Source organism: Dipodomys ordii, unplaced genomic scaffold, assembly GCF_000151885.1.
Source record: "Dipodomys ordii isolate 6190 unplaced genomic scaffold, Dord_2.0 Scaffold51, whole genome shotgun sequence".
Taxonomy (NCBI): Eukaryota; Metazoa; Chordata; class Mammalia; order Rodentia; family Heteromyidae; genus Dipodomys; species Dipodomys ordii.
Window position 1 is genome coordinate 2,482,749 of NW_012267267.1, and position 22,500 is coordinate 2,505,248.

The 22,500-nt window shown below is 48.9% G+C and overlaps 1 protein-coding gene across 1 annotated transcript in view; it reads left to right on the forward strand.

Annotated features, from left to right (window-relative positions):
• Nucleotides 1-22,500, forward strand: part of Spocd1 (SPOC domain containing 1) — a 47,022-nt gene that overhangs the window by 5,417 nt on the left and 19,105 nt on the right. The window contains exon 2 of the mRNA XM_013020495.1: nucleotides 16,357-17,512. Within this exon, the coding sequence (XP_012875949.1) occupies nucleotides 16,357-17,512 (1,156 nt within the window). The remainder of the gene's footprint in view (nucleotides 1-16,356; nucleotides 17,513-22,500) is intronic.

The window sequence follows — 22,500 nt, forward strand, 5'->3', positions numbered from 1 at the left end:
TTTTTTCTTTTTGCTTATGTGGTGCTGAGGAATTGAACCCAGGGCCTCATGCATGCAAGGCAAGCACTCTACCACTGAGCCACCTTCCCAGCCCAGCTTCCACTTGTTTTAAGATACCTGCACCTGGGTGCTGGTGGCTCTCACCTATCATCCTAGCTACTCAGGAGGCTCAAATCTGAGGAATGTGGTTCAAAGCCAGCCCAGGCAGAAAAATCGGTGAGACTCTTATTTCCAAATAACAACCAGAAAACAGGAAGTGGTGCTGTGGCTCAAAGTGGTAGAGTGATAGCCTTGAATGAAAAAACTCAGAGACAGTGCCCAGGCTCTGAGTTCAAGCCCCACAACCTACAAAAAAGTATGGTGGAGCATCTCCTTGAGCGGAAAGTAGAGCCTGGCTTGGTAGGAGCCTTGAGCAGTCCAGGGAAGTGACAATGAAAGGCACCAGAGAGGCTTTCTGAGGAGGAGACCCAAAGGATGAAGAGGAAGCAGCCATGTGAAGAGCAGAGGACAGCATTCGAGGCCAAGGAATAGATGTGCAAATGCCCTGAGGCTGGATGTAGGTTGTCTGGTCCCTTTGGAGTGGATGCTAATCCATGTATTACTTCAGAGGACTGTCATTTAGGTGTCCTTTGGAATTTCCTACAAACTGTCCTCCTTTGCTAGCTGACACCTATAATCCTAGCTACTCAGGAGGCTGAGATCTGAGGATCACAGTTCAAAGCCATCCCGGGCAGGAAAGGCCGTGAGACTCTTATCTCCAGTAAGCCACCAGAAAACAGGAAGTGGTGCTATAGCTCAAGTGGTAGAGCCCTTGCATTGACTTGAAGAGCTGAGGGACAGAGCTCAGGCCGAGTTCAAGCCCATGACTGACAAAAAAGAAAACAAAACAAAACAAACAACAACCAAGAAACAAACAAACAAAACCAAAACAAAACCCAAACTGTCCTCCTTTTTTTGGGGGAGGGGTCCAGTCTTGGGGCCTGAACTCTGGGCCTGGGCGCTGTCCCTCAGCTCTTCAGCTCAAGGCTAGCGCTCTACCACTTGAGCCACAGCGCCACTTCCGGCTTTTTTCGTTTTGCTTATGCTGGGGAATTGAACCAAGGGCCTCAGGCATGCAAGGCAAGCGCTCTACCACTGAGCCACCTTCCAGCCCCTGTCCTCCTTTTTATGAACTTGAAGTTCAAAGAATTGAGGCACACCTGCTGCTTTTCTGACCTCCGCCTCCGACATGTGGAGGTGGTTGGTAGATTCATCCCATGAGACAGGCAAGACTTTCAGCGCTTCTGGGTGAGCTGTCTGTGGACTCTGTCTACCCCTCTCATCCCACTTCCCCTTTGGTAAAACAGAAATAACAATTGACAGTTCAGCAGGGCACAAGAGTGCATGCCTGTAATCCCAGTACTCAGGAGGCTGAGGCAGTAGATTAAGAATTCAAGGCCAAAGCCAGGTGGCTCACGCCTGAAATCCTAGTTATTCAAAAGGCTGAGACTTAAGGCGGAGATATGAAGCCAGCCCTTAAAGGAAAGTCTGAAACTCTTATCTCCATTTAACCAACAAAAAAAGCTGGAAGTGGTGGTATGGCTCAAGTTCTAGAGTGCCAGCCTTGAATGACAAAGGAAACAGTGCCAAGGACAGTGCCAAGTACTGACGCACGCATGCGCGCGCGTGCACACACACACACACACACACACACACACAAAAAGAATTCAAGGTTTGCCTTGGCTACATGGTGAGACCTAATCGCAAGAAACCAAACCAAACCAAAGCAAAACAAAAAAAGAAAAGCAAACTTGCTGAGCCATTAGAAGCTTCTACTCTCAACATGAAAGATGAGCCAGGTGCTAGTGGCTCACGCCTGTAAATCCTACCTACTCAGGAGGAAAGTCTGTGAGACTCTTATCACCGATTAAGCACACAAAAAAGGCTAGAAGTGGAGCTGTGGCTCAAGCGGTAGACTATTGGTCTTGAGCAATAAAGGGATTGTACCCAGGCCCTGAGTTCAAGCCCCAGGACCAGTAAAAAAAAAAAAAAAACACAAATAAATACAATAAAGAAGCCAGGCGCCAGTGGCTCACATCTGTAATCCTAGCTAGATCTGAGGATCCTAGATCTGAAGGTCGAGATTCAAAGCCAGCCGGGGCAGGAAAGTCTGTGTGTGAGACTCTTATCCCCAATAAACCACCAGAAAACTGGAAGTGGTGCTGTGGCTCAAGTGGTAGAGCGCTCGCCTTGAGCTGAAGAGTTTAGGGACAGCACCCAGGCCCAGAGTTCAAGCCCCACGACTGACAAAAAAATTAAATAAATAAAAAGAAATTTAAAAAATAAAGATGAACAATGCAAGCATAAAGACTATTCAAATCTCTTCCACAAAGAAATGGGCCGTGGTTCAGTGGTAGAGTGCTTGCCTCACTTGTATGAGGCCCTGAGCTCCATCCTCAAGATGTAAAAAAAAAAAAAAAGGTGTTGATCTCAAGCAGTGGCAGAATCTGAGTCCTCAGGGAACCTCTGACCTTCTTCCAGTGCAGCCTTCCTTTCCCGGCCTCCATCACTCCAGGGCCACTTTCCCAGGGGGGTGAGGTGGGCCGGGGGCAGTTAATGAGTCTGGAAGCCCAGCATTCAAGGCCTCAGGCCCTTCTCCAGCCCTTCATCTTCTGGGTTTACTCACACCTGCCCATTCCAGATCATTCCCTCACTGCCCCCCCTGCCCGCTGTGTTCCGTTATCTATTCCATGCTGGCACTGTGCTGTTTTGGTGAGGACACACTTCCTGTCTTTTACTCCTGGCCTTGCTCAGGCCAGCTTACCTCAGCTCACCTCCAGGCTCAGGCCAGCGGTGCTCTCGTTTCTCCCGAGCTGGTACAGAACTCATGGAAGTCCTGGACACAGGGCCAACCTCTCCTCAGGTCTTTGAGCATCTGTTGAATAAATCCATCAATGAACCTCTGGCTAAAACTCCAGGTGGCTGTCAGGAGACCACAGACGGTGCCATGCCTCAGCCTCCAAACTTCCCACACGCGCTCAGAAATTCTGACTTCTGCTTTTATACTCAAACAACAGTTTGGCTGAAAATAAAGTCCTTGAGTCACACCATCTGTCCTTGATGACATTGTAGGTGCTGTTCTATTGTATTCTGACAACTGAAGCTGCTGGGAAGAAGTCAGAGGCCAGCCTGCTATTTGCTCTCTTGTGTGTGTGACTTGTTTCTTTGTGGCTAGGCACCTACCCAAAGAATTCTTTCTGAACTTTAAAATCAAATCGCTATTTTTGTGCGTGCCAGTCCTGGGGTTTGAACTCGGGGCCTGGGCACTGTCCTTAAGCTTCTTTTGCTCAAGGCTAGCGCTCTACTCCTTGAGCCAGTTCTGACTTTTTCTGTGTATGTGGTACTGAGGAATCAAACCCAGGGCTTCATGCATGCTAGTCAAGCACTCTACCACTAAGCCACATCCCTAACCCTTTCCTTCCTTCCTTCATTCCTTCTCTCTCTCTCTTTCTTCCTCTCTCTCTCTCTCTCACCAGTCGTGGGGCCTGAACTCTGGGTATGGGCACTGTCCCTCAGTTCTTCAGCTCAAGGCTAGTACTCTAGCCACAGCACCACTTCCGGTTTTTTTCTGTTTATGTGGTGCTGAGGAATCGCACCCAGGGCCTCATGCATGCAAGGCAAGCGCTCTACCACTGAGCCACCTTCCCAGCCCCCCCCTTTCTTCCTCCCTTCCTCCTTTTCTTTCTTTCTTCTATCAAGGTTATGGTAGCAACTGTGTTCATTCCTTATTTCCACCAAGCTCTCATCCTGTCAGATGAACATTTTGCACATGGTGATCATGTTTTAAATTTCTTTGCCAGTCTGTTTATAAGCTAACTATACCAAGGGACTTGCTTGAGCATTTTCATGGTTATTTAATGGTGGAATGCCAGGCCATGGAGCCACAGAACCATTACTTATTTCATGGTTCTCATGCTCTCAGACTCTTTTTGTGTATCTGTTGCAGGTGCAGGAGCTTGGGCTCCAGGCCTCGCCATCTCAAGCTCAGTTTTCTTGCTCATTGTTAGGTTTTTAAAAAGAGGTAGCCGAGTAAGAACAGCACCAGCACGCACGTGGTATTCAGGTAAGGGGGTAGGTTTATTCAGTAGACCTGCTGGGACCAGGCAAGGTTGGTACTCCACATGGCTGGGAAAGGCCTGGGAATGAGAGAGAGCTGGGAAAGAGAGGAAAGAGAGAGGAAAGAGCTAGAAAAGAGCAGAGAGAGGGGTAAGAACAGTAGCACTCACATGGTATTCAGGTAAGGGGTAGGTTTATTCAGTAGACCTGCTGGGACCAGGCAAGGTTGGCACTCCACGTGGCTGGGAAAGGAAAGAGGAAAGAGAGAGAAAAGAGCTGGAAAGAGCATAGAGCTAGAAACGAACAGAGAGAGCGCCTGGGCCTGCGCTAGGCCTTATCTAGGGTATGGGTGGGGAAAGGTATGGCCCCATCAAATTCAGATGTGACCTCTTCCAGGTGTCCCAGTTGCCTAGGTAACGCAGGTACTGGGTGGAGACTTTGCTGTGAGGAGGGTGGAGTCTGCTAGCCATCCAGGAGCGGACCTTACACTCATGGCTGGTGCTCTGCCACCTGAGCCATGCCTCTAGTCCAACTTTTTTTGCCAATTGGTTGAAGATGGGGTTTTTGTGGATTTTTTTCTGCTCAGGTTGACTTCAAACTGCAATCTTCCTGGTCTCAGCCTCCTGAGTAGGTAGGATTACAGGGGTGAGCCACTAGCACTGGGTTTTTGATTGGACTCATTTTTTTTTTTACAGAGATAATTCTGTATTGCATGTGTATTCATTGTTCTGGGTGCTTTCCTTTGTTTCTCATGTGAAGCGAGGCTACTCTCATGCTTTACTGCCTCTGTCTCCTCTCTCGAGTTGCTTCCTCCTGTCCTTGATGCAGGTGCCTCTTAGAAACTCCAGAGCTTTTTCTATTGTTGTGCATGGAAACTTTACACAATGTACACACCAGCCATTTGCTTCATTCCCAAGTGGATTTTTAGTTTTTTTTTCTAATATGCAAACTTGCAATGTTTTTGCCTTTTCATCATTGCATTTGAAGTTTCTTTGATCAAATTTTTCTAACATACTTTGTGCGCACATCTGGTCTGTGTGGCAGGTGGATGAGAAAGTGGGGGGGAGGGGAGGACAGGACACTTCAGTGAGGCTGGGGATATAGTGTGCTCTGACAAACAGCATCACAGTCAGAACAACAGCTGTAGCTGGGCACTGGTGGCTCATAGCTGTAATCCTAGCTACTCAGAAGGCTGAGATCTGAGCACCATGGTTCAAAGCCAGCCTAGGCAGGAAAGTCGGTGAGACTCTAATCTCCAATTAACTACTAAAAAGCTGGAAATGGTACTGTGGCTCAAACTGATAGAGCCACAAGCCTCAAGCCGAAAGCTCAGGGACAGCACACACACACACACACACACACACACACACACACCCCAGAGTGGCTTGAAGCACTCCAGCCATCCCCCGTTAGCCCGTTATCCTTAGCCCATTTTTCAGGTTGGTTTTGTGGATTTTTTGCCTGGTACCACAATCTTCCTATTTTACAACTCCCACATAGCTGGGATAACAGGCACACACCATCATGCCAACTTTATTGGTTAGCTGGGCGCTGGTGGCTCACGCCTGTAATCCTAGCTACTCAGGAGGCTGAGATCTGAGGATCACTGTTCAAAGCCAGCCCGGGCAGGAAAGTCTTTACGACTCTTTTTTTTTTTTTTTTGTCAGTTGTGGGGCTTGAAGTCTGGGCTTGGGCGCTATCCCTCAGCTCTTCAGCTCAAGGCTAGCACTCTACTGGTTTTCTAGTAGTTTATTGGAGATAAGAGTCTCATGGACTTTCCTGTCCCGGCTGGCTTTGAACCGTGATCCTCAGCTCTCAGCCTCCTGAGTAGCTAGGATTACAGCCGTGAGCCACCGGCACCCGACTCATTATGACCCTTATCTCCAATTAACTACCAGAAAAACAGAAATGGAGCTGTGGCTCAAAGTGTTACATCGCTAGCCTTGAGCAAAAAGAGCACAGGGACAGCACTATGGAGGGGAAAAAAAAAAAAGATGGAGTCTTAAGATTTTTTTTCCCCCCAAGCTGGCCTTGATCTTTGATTCTCCTGATCTCAGTTTCCTGAATAGCTGGGATTACAGGCAGGAGCTACTATGCCTGGCTAGTATGCCTAATTTTTTGTTTTGTTTTGTTTCATTGGTCGTGGGGCTTGAGCTCTGGGCTTGGGCTCTGTCTCACAGCTCTTCAGCTCAAGGCAAATACTCTACCACTTGAGCTACAGTGCCACTTCACCAGTTTTCTGGTGGTTTATTGGAGATAAGAGTCTTATAAACTTTCCTGCCCGGGCTGGCTTTGAACCATGATCCTCAGATCTCAGCCTCCTGAGTAGCTAGGATTCCAGGCGTGAGCCGCCGGCGCCCGGCAGTGTGCCTAATTTTCAAACAGTCCTGGTCACAGGAGTGGTCAGAGGTAGTGAGAGATGTGATATGGTTGACCATCATTTCAGGATTGGTCAGGCAGGCCTGGAGAGAAACTGAGGAAACATCAACTCTCACTGTAGATGTCACTGATTAGGAAGATACTGGTAGAACACTAGCCTTGAGTGAAAAAGCAAAGTACGTGAAGTCCCAACACTTGCAACAAAGAAAACAAATGGAGGCAGGGAGGCCAAACTTTTATGTGGACCCGAGTAGTCAGTGCTTTATAGCAAATGCAGTTTCTAAAAGCCTGTTATAACTCCTCTCCTGTGTGTGAACATAGCTCAGTCTTGAGGCAATTAGCTTTGTAGGCTTCCTGGCCATGACAAGGGGCAAACTGTAGTAGCTGAAGTAGGGAAAATCAAAAGAACCCATGATTTAAGTCTAAAGGCAGAAACACCACTGTAAAGTAGAATACAGGTTGAGTCAAAGTCAGGAGACATCCAATTAAGGAAATTGTGTAGAGAGACCTCTTGTTTATTAAAAAAAAAAGTATGCGAATGGACTACAAAAAAATAGGTTTAGAGTCAGCTAAAATAGTCATTTTCGGTCTCTACTACTTACATAGTAGGCCTTAGCCAAAAGAAAGAGCTGGCCTTTGTCAGAAGTGCCTGGAGGGGAAAGCCAATAACAATGTAGGCTACTGGCTTTTTCTCCAGAACCTCTCAGCTTTGGTTACTTTTGGCACATGTACTCCCTGTTGGTAGTTGTTGTTTTTCTTGTCTTGTAGGACTGGGGTTGAGCTCAGGGCCTTCTGCTTGCTGGGCAAGTGATTTACCATTTGAGCCACTCAAACTACAAAGTTTGTTTCATTTTGTGTTGTTTTTGAGACAGGGTCCTGTAGTATGGTAAAGGCTGGCCCAGAGCTCACCATCCTGTTCCAGCTACATACACACGCTGGAACCACAGCTGGAAGTACACCTAGCATATCCCTGGTTTGCAAAGAAGAATGAGTCTCAGTCAGGCGCCAATGACTCACACCTGTAACCCCAGCTACTCAGAAGGCTGAGATCTGAGGCTCATGGTTCCAAACTAGCCTAGGCAGGAAAGTCTGTGAAATTCTAATCTCCAATTAACCACCAGAAACGCAGAAGTGGAGCTGTGACTCAAGTGGTAGAGCACTAACCTTCAGCGAAACAGCTCAGGGACAGCACCCAGGCCCTGAGTTCAAGCCCCATGATCACCAACAAAAAATATTAATTAATTTAAAAAAGAATGCCTCTCGGAATGGTTTTGTGGTTTAGGGGTGCAGCAACTCATGCTTGTAATCCAGCTACTTTGGAGGTTAAGGTCTCCAAGCAAAAATTTTGTGAGACCCCCTCATTCCCAGCAAAATAATAATAATAATGATAATAATAACAACAACAAAAATGGAAATGGAGGCATAGCTCAAGTGGTAACACACCAGCCTTGAGCAAAAAGCCAAGAAAGAGTGTGAAACCCCTTGCAGTCTCAGCCCACAGGTGATGGCTGTTGGCCCTATTTCCGTTCCCATTTTACTCATCCTAGGCCCTGTGTTAGGATCCTGGGATAAGCAGCACATTCACACCCCTGCCTGCACTGGATTTGCAGCCTAATTGGGGAAACAGACAAGGAGGAAGATGTATTGCATGCTTGTCATCCATCACTGCTCACTCAACATTGTTTTTCCTTTTTTTTTTTATTGTGAAAATATTGTACAGAGGGGTTACAATTACATGGGCAAGAGAATGAGTACATTTCTTATCAAGCATTGCAGCCTCCTCCTTTGTTTTCCCTTCCCATCCCTTCCCATCTTCCCCCTGCCCCCCCAATCCTCCACAACCCACCCAATACCCCTCCCCCCTCCTCCCCCCCCCGCACCAAAGTTTTAAAGTTCGTTTTCGACATAATGACTTGTACATCTCATTGTTGCAATGGGTCCACCTGTATCCCTAGTTAAACGATTTGTTTTTCCCCTTCCCCTCCACAAATTATACCCATATCAAATACAGTGAAAGCAGCTTTCACTCCACATTTTGGATTGCTCCTGATAATTTGTGTTTCTCCTTTCCAAAGTCCAAACAAGCATTTTTACTTTTTTTTTTTTTTGTCATGGGGCCTGAATTCGGCCTGGGCGCTGTCCCTGAGCTCTTCAGCTCAAACAAGCCTTTCTTGCAGCTGGCAGGTGGGGGTGAGCCTGCAGTTTCTCTGATCCTAATGTTCTCCCTCCTCCCCCTCCCCCCCCCGCCCCACAACAGGACACACCTGCTAGGAGGTGAGCACTGTGTGTGCATACTCCCTTGAGTGTCTTTTTATGCTGCCCCAGATGGTGGCCAAAGCACTATGGTCCTGGGATCACCAAGGGCAGTAGCCACTCCCCCATGAGTACAACTCTGAAGTATGTGTCTTGGAGAAGTTTCTAGAACCCATTTCTCTAACATTCCCAGTGAATTCCCTATTTGAACTAGACTCTGCTGTTGGCAGGCAAGAATACTAATAAGTACACAAGCAAAGAAATATGTACTGTGAGAACTGAGCAGGTAGGAGGCAAAGAGCCCGGTCTGTATCATGTGGTGATACAGCTGGATCCAAGCCCAGGACAATAAGAATTCAGGGCCCGCCCTGCTGCCCTGGGTACTGTAGGGTCCACACACCTACTGGTAAAAGATCTATCTATAGCTTCTCCTCCCAACTCTGTTCAAGTGCACAGGCTGCAGGTAGCCAGTGAGGGTCTTTGCACATGGTTCCAAGTCATGTGACTTCTTTCAGGGCCTGCCATACCTATGCTCTCCCTTGAGACCAAAGTGCTACAGGACTGTGTGTTTGCAGAAATGTGATCCTCACGCAATTCTACAGCCATCTTGGGGTCAGAAATGAGCTAGTGTCTGGGGGCTGGAGGCGGTTGGACTCGCCCCAGGAAGATGGGGAAGGCAGAGCCTGCCCAGGGCTGGGGGAGGGAGGGGGGGAGTCCTAAGTTCAGGCCATTTAGTCCCACTGTGCTGTGAGAACCTAATTTGTGCCTTAGACATGACTGCACACTGCAAAGCCAGCTGCAGAAAGGAAAGTAGGGGCTGTACCCACAAGGCATGATCTGCTGTAACTAAATCAGTGTCTTGTCCTGGGAGACAGAACAAATCGCCTGGAGCAGGGGGGCTGGTGGGATGTCAGCAGTCAATCACTCTGAGGTTTACCCGATGGCCACCGGCCTGTGAACAGCCTGAGACGGAAGCTGCCTTCCTGTTGGGACGGATTTCTCTGCATTTTCTAAGGATCATGGGTCAATAGCTACAAACTGCTAAAATAAATTCCTGTCTCTGCTCCCTGGGCCCTCGGATGGGATAGTGAATGGTGCATAGATCGAGTTTCCTGCACCATGTCAGCAATGGCTGTCCATGGTCTTCCTGGAGCATTACCACAATTTAGCATGTTGGAGCTACAGGTCTCATTGCAGAGATACAGAAACAGGCGCAGAGAGGAGACCCTGTCACCAAGTCCCAGAGCCATTAGCCTCAAGGCCTACAAGTGTCAGGTGAATATTGGCATAATTGCATGGTCCCTGTCCAAGGATGGGAAAGGAAAGTTACCCCCAAGGTCATGCAGCAATGTGTAATAGAGCCAAGGAAGGAGCAGACGTGCAGGTCACTGCACCCTTGACCCGAGAGCCCTTGACCTGAGAGCTCGTGTGCCTGGATCATCTGGCCGCTGCACACAGTACCGAAGTCCGTGTTTCTCTGAGAAGTCCCTGGAGGGAGAAGCAGGAGCCTTCTCCATTCCAGCGCCAAGGCCATCAATTCCTGGCTCTGAGAGGAAGGGCCTGCTCCCCAAGGCTGTGGCTCTATTTTTAGCCTTGAATCCATCAATAAGTGGAGCCTGGCAGATCAGGCAACTCCTGGCAGCCTGATATTATTAAGAGAGAAAGGGACCATTTATTAAGTACTTTCTGAGTAAGTGGGGGTAGGGGGGGGTTATGGGAAGTGCTTTGCATGGATTATCTGCTTCATTCGTCATAACCTGGATCTAAGTCATGACTGTAATCATCTCTTGATGTCATTTGATAGATAAAGCTCAGAGAAGTCAGGGAGCTGGCATGAGGCTGGCCACACAGCAGATAACCTGCAGAGCCACAAGCCAAGTGCATCCAGATGCAAACCATGCCAGGTCTGTGGGCGCTCAAGTTCAAGTCCAAAATCAAAATCCAGTCCAGTTGGATAAAATGTGTCTCTGCTCATTGAGTAGCTGAGTCAGGGAGGGGACGGGGTGGGGGCAGACAGGCAGTTACTGAGCTCGAGGGAGAGCATTGAAGATGGGGCCTCGGGGTCCCCAGATGGAGGAGGCCTGGCTGGATGGGGCAGGTGGTCACACCTAGGCACAGGCCAGGAGATGGGACATATCAGGCCTGTCTAGGGAACAGCAAACAGTCTGCTGCTGATGCCGGGGGCCAAGACCCGGGAGAGATTCTGAATAGTCTGGAAACTAAGAGGGCTTCTGACTTCCAGATTTGGAAGACTTGTAAGCACAGACTGACTCTGTTATGTCTGGACTTTAATAATTGTAGAGGATTGATTGTGGGGATGGGGCTTACGGGGGGAGACACTACTGGGGCTTGAACTCAGAGCCAAGGCACTGTCCTTTAGCTTTTCTGCTCAAGGCTCGCACTCTACTAATTGAACTGTATTTCTATGTCTGGCTTTTTGGCAGTTAAGAGATAGAAATAAGAATCTCATGGACTTCTGCCCAGGCGGGCTTTGAATCTCAGCCTCTTGAGTAGCTAGGATTACAGGTGTGAGCCACCGGTGCCCAGCTGCGAGGATGGATCTGAGGGAGACAGAGGGAAGTCTAGACGGTGTCTGTGGTCTGGCTGCCAGCACTGAGCTCTTGCAGGAGTGTTGGTATCTGGTTAGGTGCTTCTCCACAATCACCTGGTACCCACCATCGGAGCTCAAACCATGTCAACTCTTCACAAGCCATTATTACTGCTCCCTCCACCCTCCCGTCCAGATGAGGCAACTGAAGCTTTAGGACAGCAAGTGACCACCGGGACACTATACTGGAGTCTGTGTCTGGCTGATGCCATAGATACAAAAGCTATTCTTGCCCAGTGAGAGATTATCCAATAGAAACAGTTCTAGGCACATAACTTTTATCTGCAGCTCAGGAATGGGGAAGATAGAATAGGCTTCAGAGGTAACAGAGAGGCTCATTTAGTTTGTTTTTGCCCTCTAAGTAAGTATGTTCATTCACACACTCCACAGGTGCCAGCCATGAATTCCTGGTCATAAGGCTTTTCTGGTGTGAGCTGAAGGACAAACCCAGTGGTAGGAAAGGCAGAGCACAGTGTGGGAAGTGGGAAAGGACAGGTCCAAAGTCCAGGGTCCCAGGAGCTCTGAGGTCCCCATGATCAGAAATGCAGCCAGGGCCCAGAGCTCAGAGCCCTGAGCCCCAGAAGAAGTAGAATTGGGGAATAAAGGAGGGGTCCCTCTCTGTCTCAAGTACATTTAACATAAAGCTGTGGTCCAAAGTCTCCAAGGCAAAAAGTAGTATAAGACACACATATGCGTATGAGCATACACATGTACATACAAGCACACACATATACACACATGCGCACACACAGATAGCAGGCATGTCCAAGTGTCAAAGAGACACAGGAGCCAACTAAGAAAGCTCCCAATGGCCCAAACTGGAATTGTTTCAGCAACAATAACAACAACAAATAATAAAGTAGCATTGGATTGCAATCCAATGTATGAAATAAATATGCATGAATCCATGCTGGTATAAATGGCTGAATAAATGCTATAAATAAATAAATGATTGAGGAGGGACAGCTCTCCCTTGCAAAAATACAAATAATTGATGCACCTTGTCCCCCTGCAAGGAAGTGGTGCATCATTCTCCCCCCCACACACACACACACAAACACTGCTTGAGCAGAGCTGGGCACTGCGCAACTTCCTCCCTGCCAGCTCCCATGGGGAGGCTGGGAGAAGAAGAGCCACCTTTTCTGTGGAGAAAGCCAGCCCACACTACCTGAGCCAGGTGATCTAGCGTGAAGGTGGCATCACATGGATTTAATGTATGCCATTGGCAGTCTTGGGCAAGATGCCAGCGGTGCCTGGCAGCTTTGGAACTGGGCCAGTTGTGCCTGTCCTCATAACTGAGGGAGGCCCTAGAGACACTGGCAGGGTCCTCAGCTGCTAGGAACCCAGAAGTGCAGGGTGTCCCGTCCCTTCACTGTGGCCCAGGTTGGAGGATCCTGCCAGTAACACAGTGTCCAGCAGATGGGACAGTGATCTATCTATAGGGACAGGGTTGGCAGTGGGTGGCAGCAGGTGTGACCTTCAGCGCAAAAGGGCAGTACTAACTAGAGGCGTCCCCAGGGATTAGTGGGGGCAATGGCACCGGGCAGCCTCAGAAGGCCCTGGGGCAGCCATGTCCGTCTGCCTCAGGACACCTCTGAGTGCTCAGTGGGCTGCAACCTCTGGCGTAGGGCTTCCAGGTCTGCTCCTGGGCCTCTAGTTCACAAGGCAGACTTGTTCTTGTGAAGCCTGTCCTTCAGCAAGCAAATGCTAGAAGATATAGAAGTTATCCCAATTAGTAGGGCTGGGAATGTGGCTTAGTGGAGGAGTGCTTGCCTTGCATGCATGAAGCTCTGGGTTTGATTTCTCAGCACTACATAACAGAAAAAGCCGGAAGTGGTGCTGTGGCTCAAGTGGTAGAGTGCTAGCCTTGAGTACAAAGAGGCTCAAGGATAGTACCCCGGCTCTGAGTTCAAGCTTCTGGACCGGAAAAAAAAAATTATTCCAATTAGTTACAGTTAACAATAAAAAGCTGAATGTGGTGGCTCTAATTTCAGTCCTTAGGAGGTTGAGGCAGGAGCTCTTGAGTTCAAGGTCAGCCTGGGCTACAGAGAAAGACGCTGTTTTTTTGTTTTGTTTTTTAATCATTAAGAACAAAAGAGCCAGCTGTAATGGTTCACGCCTCTGATCACCCAGGCTACTTAGAAGGTTAAAATAGAGAAGATTGCCAGTGAAGGCAAGCCTGGGCAAAAAGTTCACAAGGCCCCATCTCAACAGAATAAACCAGGGAGTGGTAGTGTGTGCCTGTCACACCCACTAGGGCAGGAAACATGAGGAGGAGTCCAGCATGGACAAGTGCAAAACCCTGATGCCAACCAAAAAAAGATTTCCTTGGAGCAGTGATTGTAGTAAACAGTGACATCCAATCTATTTCTAACCATGACAACCTGATTATGATTGTTTTTAATAAGCATCATCTAACATTTTTGTAATTAACTTTTTTTGGAATATTCTCAGATTTACAGAAAAAAATAGGAAGAATACTACAAAGCTTTGTCTGTAGACTTCATCCTATTTTCTTGCTTTTTTCACCCAACATTAAATTGAGATATATCTGTATTGATATTGATATACAGATCTAACTGTATCAATATTGGGTTCCATCAGTCTAGAAACTTCTCATGGTCTAATGTAACCATAGGTTTAGTGCTGGGAATTGCATCTGATCACATGGGCCTGTCAAATCCCTGGTCCTGCAAAGAAGGTATTTACCTAACCCTAATTTATTCCTAATGTTATGACCATCATTAGGTTTTCAGTGTTCTGCACCAGGCTGGGAAAATAGCTTAGTCCCTGCCTGGCTTAGGGGTGGGAGCCCAGCACTGCAGAAAAACCAATTTGTAGGTAAATGTTACAGTATAGACAGTAAATGCTGCCTCACCATGAGAAAGTAAACGTTGAGTTGCTGGAAGAAGGCAGAAGTAGATAGGAGATGTCCAGGAAAATTATCTCATCAGGAATTGAGTCAAAAGATATCAACTAGGCCGGGTGCAGGTGGCTCATATCTGTAATTCCAGCTACTCAGGAGGCTGAGATCTGAGAATTGCAGTTCAAAGCCAGCCCAGGCAGGAAAGTCTGAGAGAATCTTATCTCCAATAGCTCACCAAAAACCAGAAGTGGTGCTGTGGCTCAAGTGGTAGAGCACTCGTCTTGAAGAGCTCAGGGACAGTGCCCAGGCCCAGAGTTCAAGCCCCGAGACCAACAACAACTACAAAAAAGATATAAACTAGGAAATAGAGATGTGGCTCAAGCTGTAGAGTGTAAAGCTCAGGGACAGTGCTCAAACTCTGAGTTTAAGTCCCCATACCAGCACAAAAAAACCCAGGGTTGGAATTGTGGCTTAGTGATAGATTGCATGCCTAGCATGCATGAAGCCCTGGGTTCGATTCCTCAGTACCATATAAACAGAAAATGCTGGAAGTGATGCTGTGGCTCAAGTGGTTGAGTGCTAGCCTTGAGCAAAAGAAGTTCCAGGACAGGGCCCAGGCCCTGAGTTCAAGCCCCAAGACTGGCAAAACAAAAACAAAAGCAAAAAGCAAACAAACAAAAAGCTACAAGCTAAAGAAGAAATGGACGCTTAAGATTATTCAAAGTGAGTTGTGCCAACAGAAAAACTAGAAATATAGATTTTTTTTTTTAAAAGAGGTATTGGGAGGAGAGAGGAAGGAACAGTTAATAAAAAATCTCATCGAAGCTGGGCAATCCTAGCTACTCAGGATGCTGTGCTCTGAAGATCTTATTTCAAAGCCAGCCTGGGTACAAAAGCCCATTGGGACTCTAATCCAAAGCTGGAAGTAGAGCTGTGGTTCAAGTGGTAGAGAGCCAGCCTTGAGAAGAAAAGGCAGAGACTCAGTGCGAGGCCCTGAGTTCGAGCCCTGGTCCGGACACGCAAAACCACATTCCACAGACTCAGTGGATAGTGCTAGAACACTTTCAGCAGGTAATGGGAGTGCACTGGGTGCGTTTTATTCACAGGTAATCAGGCGGATTCACTTGACAGCAAAATGTAAAAAAGGAAAAAAAGGGAATTTTTCTCCAAGTTAAAGGTTTGCGAAATGAGAGGAAGTTTTCCAACTTGGCCTTCTCAGCTTTCCGACTGAGCCCGAACGTGCCTTTCCAGCTGCAGGAACTGTACGTGCGAGAAGAGCTGTGATTTAAAAAGAGGCAAGACCCTAGCTCGGATTCCGACATTCCCCTGGGCACTCAGGCACGTGCACTGGGGGACTCGGGAAGGGACTAGGCCTGGGGTCCTGGGCCTGGCCCCGCCCCGGCCCCGCCCCGGCTCCAGCGCGGGCCCCTCCTCCCGGGAGCCCTCGGCGGAGAGAGAGCGCCCCCTGCCGGAGAAAACGACGGCACCTCGGCAGAGACCCCGCCCCTCCCTCCCTCCCCCGCATCATGTGATGCCGGCCTCTTCTCAGTGTGGGGTGGAACCGGGGATGGGAAGGAGAGGGTGGGGAGGGCACCCCGGCGCCTTAGGTGAGAGGGGCTGGACCAGTTAGGCGGGTTGTTGGCCAGTGTAGGCCAGGCCTGGGCCCTTGGCTAGGTGTGTCTGTCATACATGGAGGGGTTGGGGAAGGGGCAGCTGGGCATGAAGAGCTGGGCCTTCTGTTCTGAGAGAATTCCAGCTCTTCCACCTTCTGTGTGTCCTTGGGGGCGGGGGGGCACCATTTGCCTTTCTGAATCTGCCAGCCTCAAGTGACATAATGGTGTTGGTAGGTCCATTCCATGAAAGCAAGTGCGAGTTGTCAGAGAGGGAACTAGCTCAGCCTGTGTGGGGGCGGGGACCCCGGACCGGCCCAATCCTTCCCGCTCTTGGGGCCACCTCCAAGGTGGTGGAGGGTCTACCTGCAGGGGAGGCCCAGCGTCTGGAGTGGCTGGCCCCAGGCTCTCCAGATGACCTCTCCTTCCCATCTCCACACAGATGCTGCTTTGGGTTCAGACAGGAGCACAGATCTGTCCCAGAAAGGGGATACAGGGGACTCCAGCACAGAGGACCCCACTCTCCAACCCCTCCCCACATGCAGTCTTTCCCATGAGGATGTGGCAGGAGCCAGCTTGGTGCCACGCCTGAAACCAGAAGTCCAGGTTGGAGCTCCAAGCAGGAAAGGAGTCCCCAGGAAGGAGGCAAATGGAGGTGAGGGCTGGGACGCTGGGGGAGCTGCTGGGGCTAGGCGGGGGCTCGTGGAGCTAGCTTTGAGGGGGAGCCAGGATTCCAGACCTGACCTCAAGCTGCCCACCTTGCCTGATCAAGGAAGTCCTTCAACTTCCAGGAGGTCCCCGGTCTCCCTGTGTGACTTCTTAGTTACCAGATGCCCCAGTAACCTTTGTAGCATGGCACCAGGTCTCCAACAAAAGACAGTGTTAGTAAGAGTGGAGAGGCAGGCAGGGATGGAAGGGATCAACTGTCAGCCTGGAGAGGTCCAAGATGAAGGTATGGGCTTTCCGGGGGACAGAGGAAGAAATTCTACACATAGTCAAGAGAAGAGCCAGCCCCTCTCATCAGGCCTGGCTCCTGAGAGGGCAAGAAAGAGAAGCAGGAAGTGTGGGGCCTCTTCCCAGGGTGAGGAGGAGGCTGGTAGCGTCTTATGGCTTGATGGGAGCCCTGGTGGGGACGGTCCGTCTGTAGGAGGACCCCCACAAACTGCTCACCTGGAGTCCCTGCGTGGCTCTCACAGTCCTTTCTCTAGCAACGACACTGGAGACCCAGAAGAGTGTGAATACTCACCAAATGCAGGGGACCAGGCCCAACTAGGCAGCACCCGTAGCTCTGATGGGTCCCCAGGGCCATGTGGAGGAGAGTTGTGCAGTCTAGCCACACAGGGTTCTCCTCAGAGGCCTGCCTTGGGCCTGGCAGGACCAGGACCCGCTTCTACAGAGCAGCTGGAAGTACAGCTCATGGTGGGCAAGGAAGACCAGGAGGGGTCAGAGGCCCAGGCCAGGCCAGTGTGCAGGGAGACTACCGCCACTGCTGCCAGCTCGTCTGAGCCCTGGAGTGGCCTCAGCTCCTCCCTGGAGGCTGCCACCAGCAAAGCCTGCACAGGCCTAGTCATCAGGCAGAGAAGATCAAAGTGCACTGAGAAGCTAAGAATGAATACAGAATCCTGCACCCAAGATCGAGTCACAGTCCACATCAGCCAGGATAGCTCAGAAGAAGCTAGCCCAGGAGGCTGTCCCACATGGGTAAGTTGAGTCTGAAAGGTTGGGGAAGGGAGGGCCAAGCTACCTCCCTCAAGGCTGTTTGGTACTTCATAGATCTAATTTAGATAGCTCATAATGAACATTATATCTCTCACATCTGTTTGTTTTTTGGGACAGGATTTCTTTCTCCCTTAGCCTCTTCAGTGCTGGGATTATAGGCATGCACCATTATATGTGACATTTATTTTATATAAACAGAAGCCCCTAAGTCAGGAAAGAGAAAAATAAACTCTTTACTGAATTCCTATGAAGGGTCCTCGTCTTTTGAAGTCAGCAAGTCTTGGGTTAAAATTTCGCCTCTGCCTGTTTCCTAGCTAAGCAATTTCACAGTGTGTTTTTGTTTGTTTGTTTGTTTGTTTTCGTTTGTTTGAATTTAGGGTCTCATACTTTCTAGGCTTCTGCTCTACCACTTGAGCCACACCCTTTTCTTTAGTTTAGTTTTGAGACACGGATTCACATTTTTATCCAGGGCCAGCCTAAGACCATAATCCTCCTACCTCTGCCTCACAAATAGCTGAGATTATAAGTGTGTACTACTACACTCTAGATATTGACATTTTTTTTTGTTTTTTTGGGGGTCCGGTCGTGGGGCCTGAACTCTGGGCCTGGGCACTGTCCCTCAGCTCTTCAGCTCAAGGCTAGCACTCTACCACTTGAGCCACAGCACCACTTCCAGCTTTTTTCTTTTTGCTTATGTGGTGCTGAGGAATCGAACCCAGGGCCTCAGGCATGCAAGGCAAGGGCTCTACCACTGAGCCACCTTCCCAGCCCCTTGACATTTTTCTTAACCTAATTTTCCTCATCTTTATGAAGGAAATACTAATTCCATCTCAATGGTGGTATTTTGAGGATGGAGATTATGGTGTAAAATAACTTGCCTGGCATAAGGCACATAAAAGGTAAGTTGCTTAATGCATGTTACATTTGTTTTCCTTTGAGTGCTAACAATAGCCCTACAAGAGCAGAATTAGCCTTATGTTACCAGATGGGGAAACTGAGGCTCAGAGAGGTTAACAAACAACATTGGAGTCAGGGCCAGTCACATTCCTTCTGTTTACTACTTCCCTTTCTGGTGCTTTTTCACATATAATACTGATTTTACTACTTGCATTTGGCATGTATTTTACATCAAAGTTAGGAGATGACCTTTCTTATTTTTGTTGACTAATTTCCACATAGTTGAATGTTTTCACATTTATGACTGTGCATTATGTACTACATGGTTTTTTGAATATCGTCTCCACCTGGAGCTCAGAGAGATAGAGTAACAGATCCGAGATCACACAGCTGGAAAATGGCAGCCAGCACACAGAGCCAGGATGTCCTGGGAGCTTGCTGCGCTGCCTGCCTGAGCCCATCCACACTGTCAGTATGCAGCTCACTTCACGTGTGTTGAGTAGGTGCTGAGCCCTTTGTTTTCAACCTCTGCAGCAATCCTACAAGGTCGATGCTATTGATTAGACCCATTTCACTGAGGCTCTGGGGGTGAAATGGCCTGTCAAGGCCAAGAAGCCAACTAGTAGGACTGGTACAGGAGCTACAGAGCTAGTCACCTGTGTGTTTATCATTCACACCATCATTACATTGCAAAGCTGTTACATTGTAAGCATTATTCAACCACCCTCCCTCCTTTTTTGTGCATGTGTCTGTACTGGGCTTGAACTTAGGACCTCATGCTCTTACTTAGCTTTTTCACTCAAGGCTGGTGCTCTACCACCTGAGCCACACCTCTAGTCTGGCTTTTTGCTAGTTAATGGGAGGTAAGAGTCCCATAGACATTTCTGGCTTTGAGCTGTGAGCCTCAGATCTCAGCCTCCTGAGTAGTTAGGATTACAGGTGTGAGCCACTGGCAACTTGGCTAAAAAACTGTTCATCTTTAAAAACTATTATTCATTATAGGAAATAAGGAATAAATAATAAAGTATCTCCCGTGATGTCCCCATTCAGTGCTAACTTGATTGGTCATGTTGGGAGAGGTCCATGTGTCCAGTTTTCTCCCATGCCTGGGCATATTTTTTCTACCTAGAATTAGTGTCATAGGCATCGAGTTTTTTTTGTTTTGTTTTGGTCTGTTGTGAGGCTTGAACTCTGGGCTTAGGCGCTGTCCCTGCACTCTTCAGCTCAAGGCGAGCGCTCTACTGCTTGAGCCACAGCGCCACTTAAGGTTATCTAGTGGTTTATTGGAGATAAGAGTCTCACAGACTTTCTGCTCTGGCTGGCTTTGAACCGTAATCCTCAGATCTCAGCCTCCTGAGTAGCTAGGATTACAGGCGTGAGACACTGGCACCCTGCTAGGGTGGAGATGTTTAAAAACATTTCATTGGCTTTTTGGTGGTTAACTAAAGAGTCTCATGCACCTTCCTGCCCAAGCTGGCTTTGAACTGCGATCCTAAGATCTCAGCCTCCTGAGTAGCTAGGATTACAGGTGTGAGCCACCCCTCCCCCTTTTTTTTTTCTCATCCTGGGTCTTGAGCTCAGGGCCTGGGCTCTGTCCCTAGCCTCTCTGTAATTATGGCTAGTACTCTACCACTTGAGCCACAGTGCCACTTCCTGCTTTTTCTGTTTACGTGGTACTGAGGAATCGAATGCAGGGCTTCATGCATGTTAGGTAAGTACTTTCCCACTAAACCATATTCCAAGCACTTTAATGGCCTTATCTGGACTTAGTGACTGTTGGAGGCCAGTCCCCTTCCACAGCATCTGCCGGTGCCCCTTTTCCTGCATGAACAAATGCTGTTAGTCAGTCGGTTCCAGGACTTGTCCTTCGGTTTCTGAGCTTTCTAGTATTTGAAGGTCTTTCTCAGTTGGAACACATTGTCCTGCTGAATCCTCGCTTTTCCTGCATCATTGTGTCCTTGCTGTCCGTGGACGTAGTTGACACCTGACAGCCACAAGCCCTGGGCTGGGGCTTGCTTTCCTGCTTTCCTCTATCTACTGGAGCAGAGTTTAGATCAGGGCCCTGGGACCCCCAGGTGGGCATTCAGTAGTCCTGGCTTTGCCTGGTGACTTAGGCAAGAGCTCTCTACCCTTCCGTCATGATTCCCTCCTCTGGCACACGTGGGTGTTACAGTGCTTACCTCCAGGCCAGTGGGCTGACACAGATTTGCTGTCTAGCACTATTCCACCACATTGCCTGTGACACGTCCTGCTCCTCCTAAGGCTGCTCTCCCCATTTCAGATCACTTATGGAGATCAGATGTGGTTTCCTCGCTCTCTAGCCTTTGGGATGTGGGGAGTGGGGCATGTGGGGAGCGGGGCAGTGGAGCTGGGCTCCCACCTGGCTTGACTAGAAGCAGCCCCGGGCTGCTCTGTCCTCCAGGCCCATCCTTGCTTCTGCCACACAGTCTTCTCACAGCTTCCCAAACCACCCGTTGCCATGGCAACTGGCGCCAGCTGCAGGGAGAAGAATTGAGGCTGGGATGCGACAGGGACAGATAGGCGGATGGTTGAAAACAAGGCTGTGAGGGGTGTGGGCAGGCGTGGGCACAGAGCCCAGCTGGTCCAGAGTGCCAGTACCTTCCCCTGGGGCACCCTGGATGGAAGCAAGGGCAGACAGATGGGTTCAAGGTCAGCCTGTGCCTCTTAGTCCTGGGCGGCCTGAAATGGAGCCATCATTCTGAATCTTGGAAGCAGACACTGGGCCTGGTGGGAGAGGTGGGCTGGGCTGTGTTCTTCTGGCTAGAGATGGAAGGTGTCAGGATGCCCTTCTTCTGAGATCCTAGCTGTGGACAGGGAGGTTAGGAGCTACCTGTGGGTAGGATAGGAGGGCACACAAGGAGAGAAGTTCTGCCAGGGCATCCGGCCCTGCTCTGTCTGCCTGCCACAGCTTCACTGGCCCAACCACACCCCCAGGCACAAGGTACCCTGTTAGGTGGTATGCTTCGGGGGAGCTTTTGAAGTTGAAGGGTGACCTGTGATGAGCTCTCTGGGGATGTGGCTCTGTGGTACAGCACTTGCCTAGCATGTACAAGGTCCTGGGTTTGATCCCCAGTACTGCTAGGAAGCAAAAACAAGAAGCAAACCAGCTCTTTTTACCATTTAGTTGTCACCAGAGCATGAATGATCAAGGTCAAACCCTCATTTCACTAATTAAGAAAGCTGACATTGCCAGGCCAGGCACTGGTGTCTCATGCCTGTAATCCCAGCTACACTGGAGGCTGAGGTCTGAGAAGTTCTGATCTAAGCCAGCTCAGGCAGAAAAATCTCTGAGACTCTTATTTCCAATTAACCAGCAAAAACCCCAAAACACCCAGAAGTGGAGGAATGGTAGAGTACCAGACTTGAACAGAAAAAAAATAAAGTGAGAGCACAAGACCCTGAGTTCACAAGCTCTGGTACCAGCATTTAAAAAAAAAAACCCAAAACAAACAAACATCTGGCATACAGAAGTTAATGACTCATTCAGGGTTCTTAGAGCCAGGATTTGAATTCAGGTCTGTATGACTTCCAGAGTCTGTGAGAAATACAGGTTCTAGTCCCAAGGACTGTGGATGCCAGAGGGAGGAGTAGGGCTGAGGAGTGGACAGGGAAGTGTTCAGAAGTCAGAAGAAGTACAAAAGGGCATACCAGAAAGAAGACGGTGCAGGTGTAAAGGCCCTGAGGTTTGCCCCTTGCCCCTGGGACCCTTATTTTGCTTTCTATCTCCATGAGTTTGACTTCTGAGTGTCTCAGATAAGCAAAACCATGTAGTAATTGTTCTTCTGTGACTATAGCACTTGGTGCAATACATCAGAATTATGTTCTCTTGCCAGTTGCTAGTGGCTCATGGCTATAATCCTAGCTACTCAAGAGACTGAGATCTTAGGATCGTTGTTTGATCTTGGTTTTGACTTTCTAGGCCAGGCAGGAAAGTCTGTGAGACTTATCTCAAATTAACCCTCAGAAAACAAGAAGTGGAACTGTGATTCAAAGTAGATCACTAGCCTTGAGCAAAAAGGGACAGTGCCCAGACCTTGAGTTCAAGCCCTATC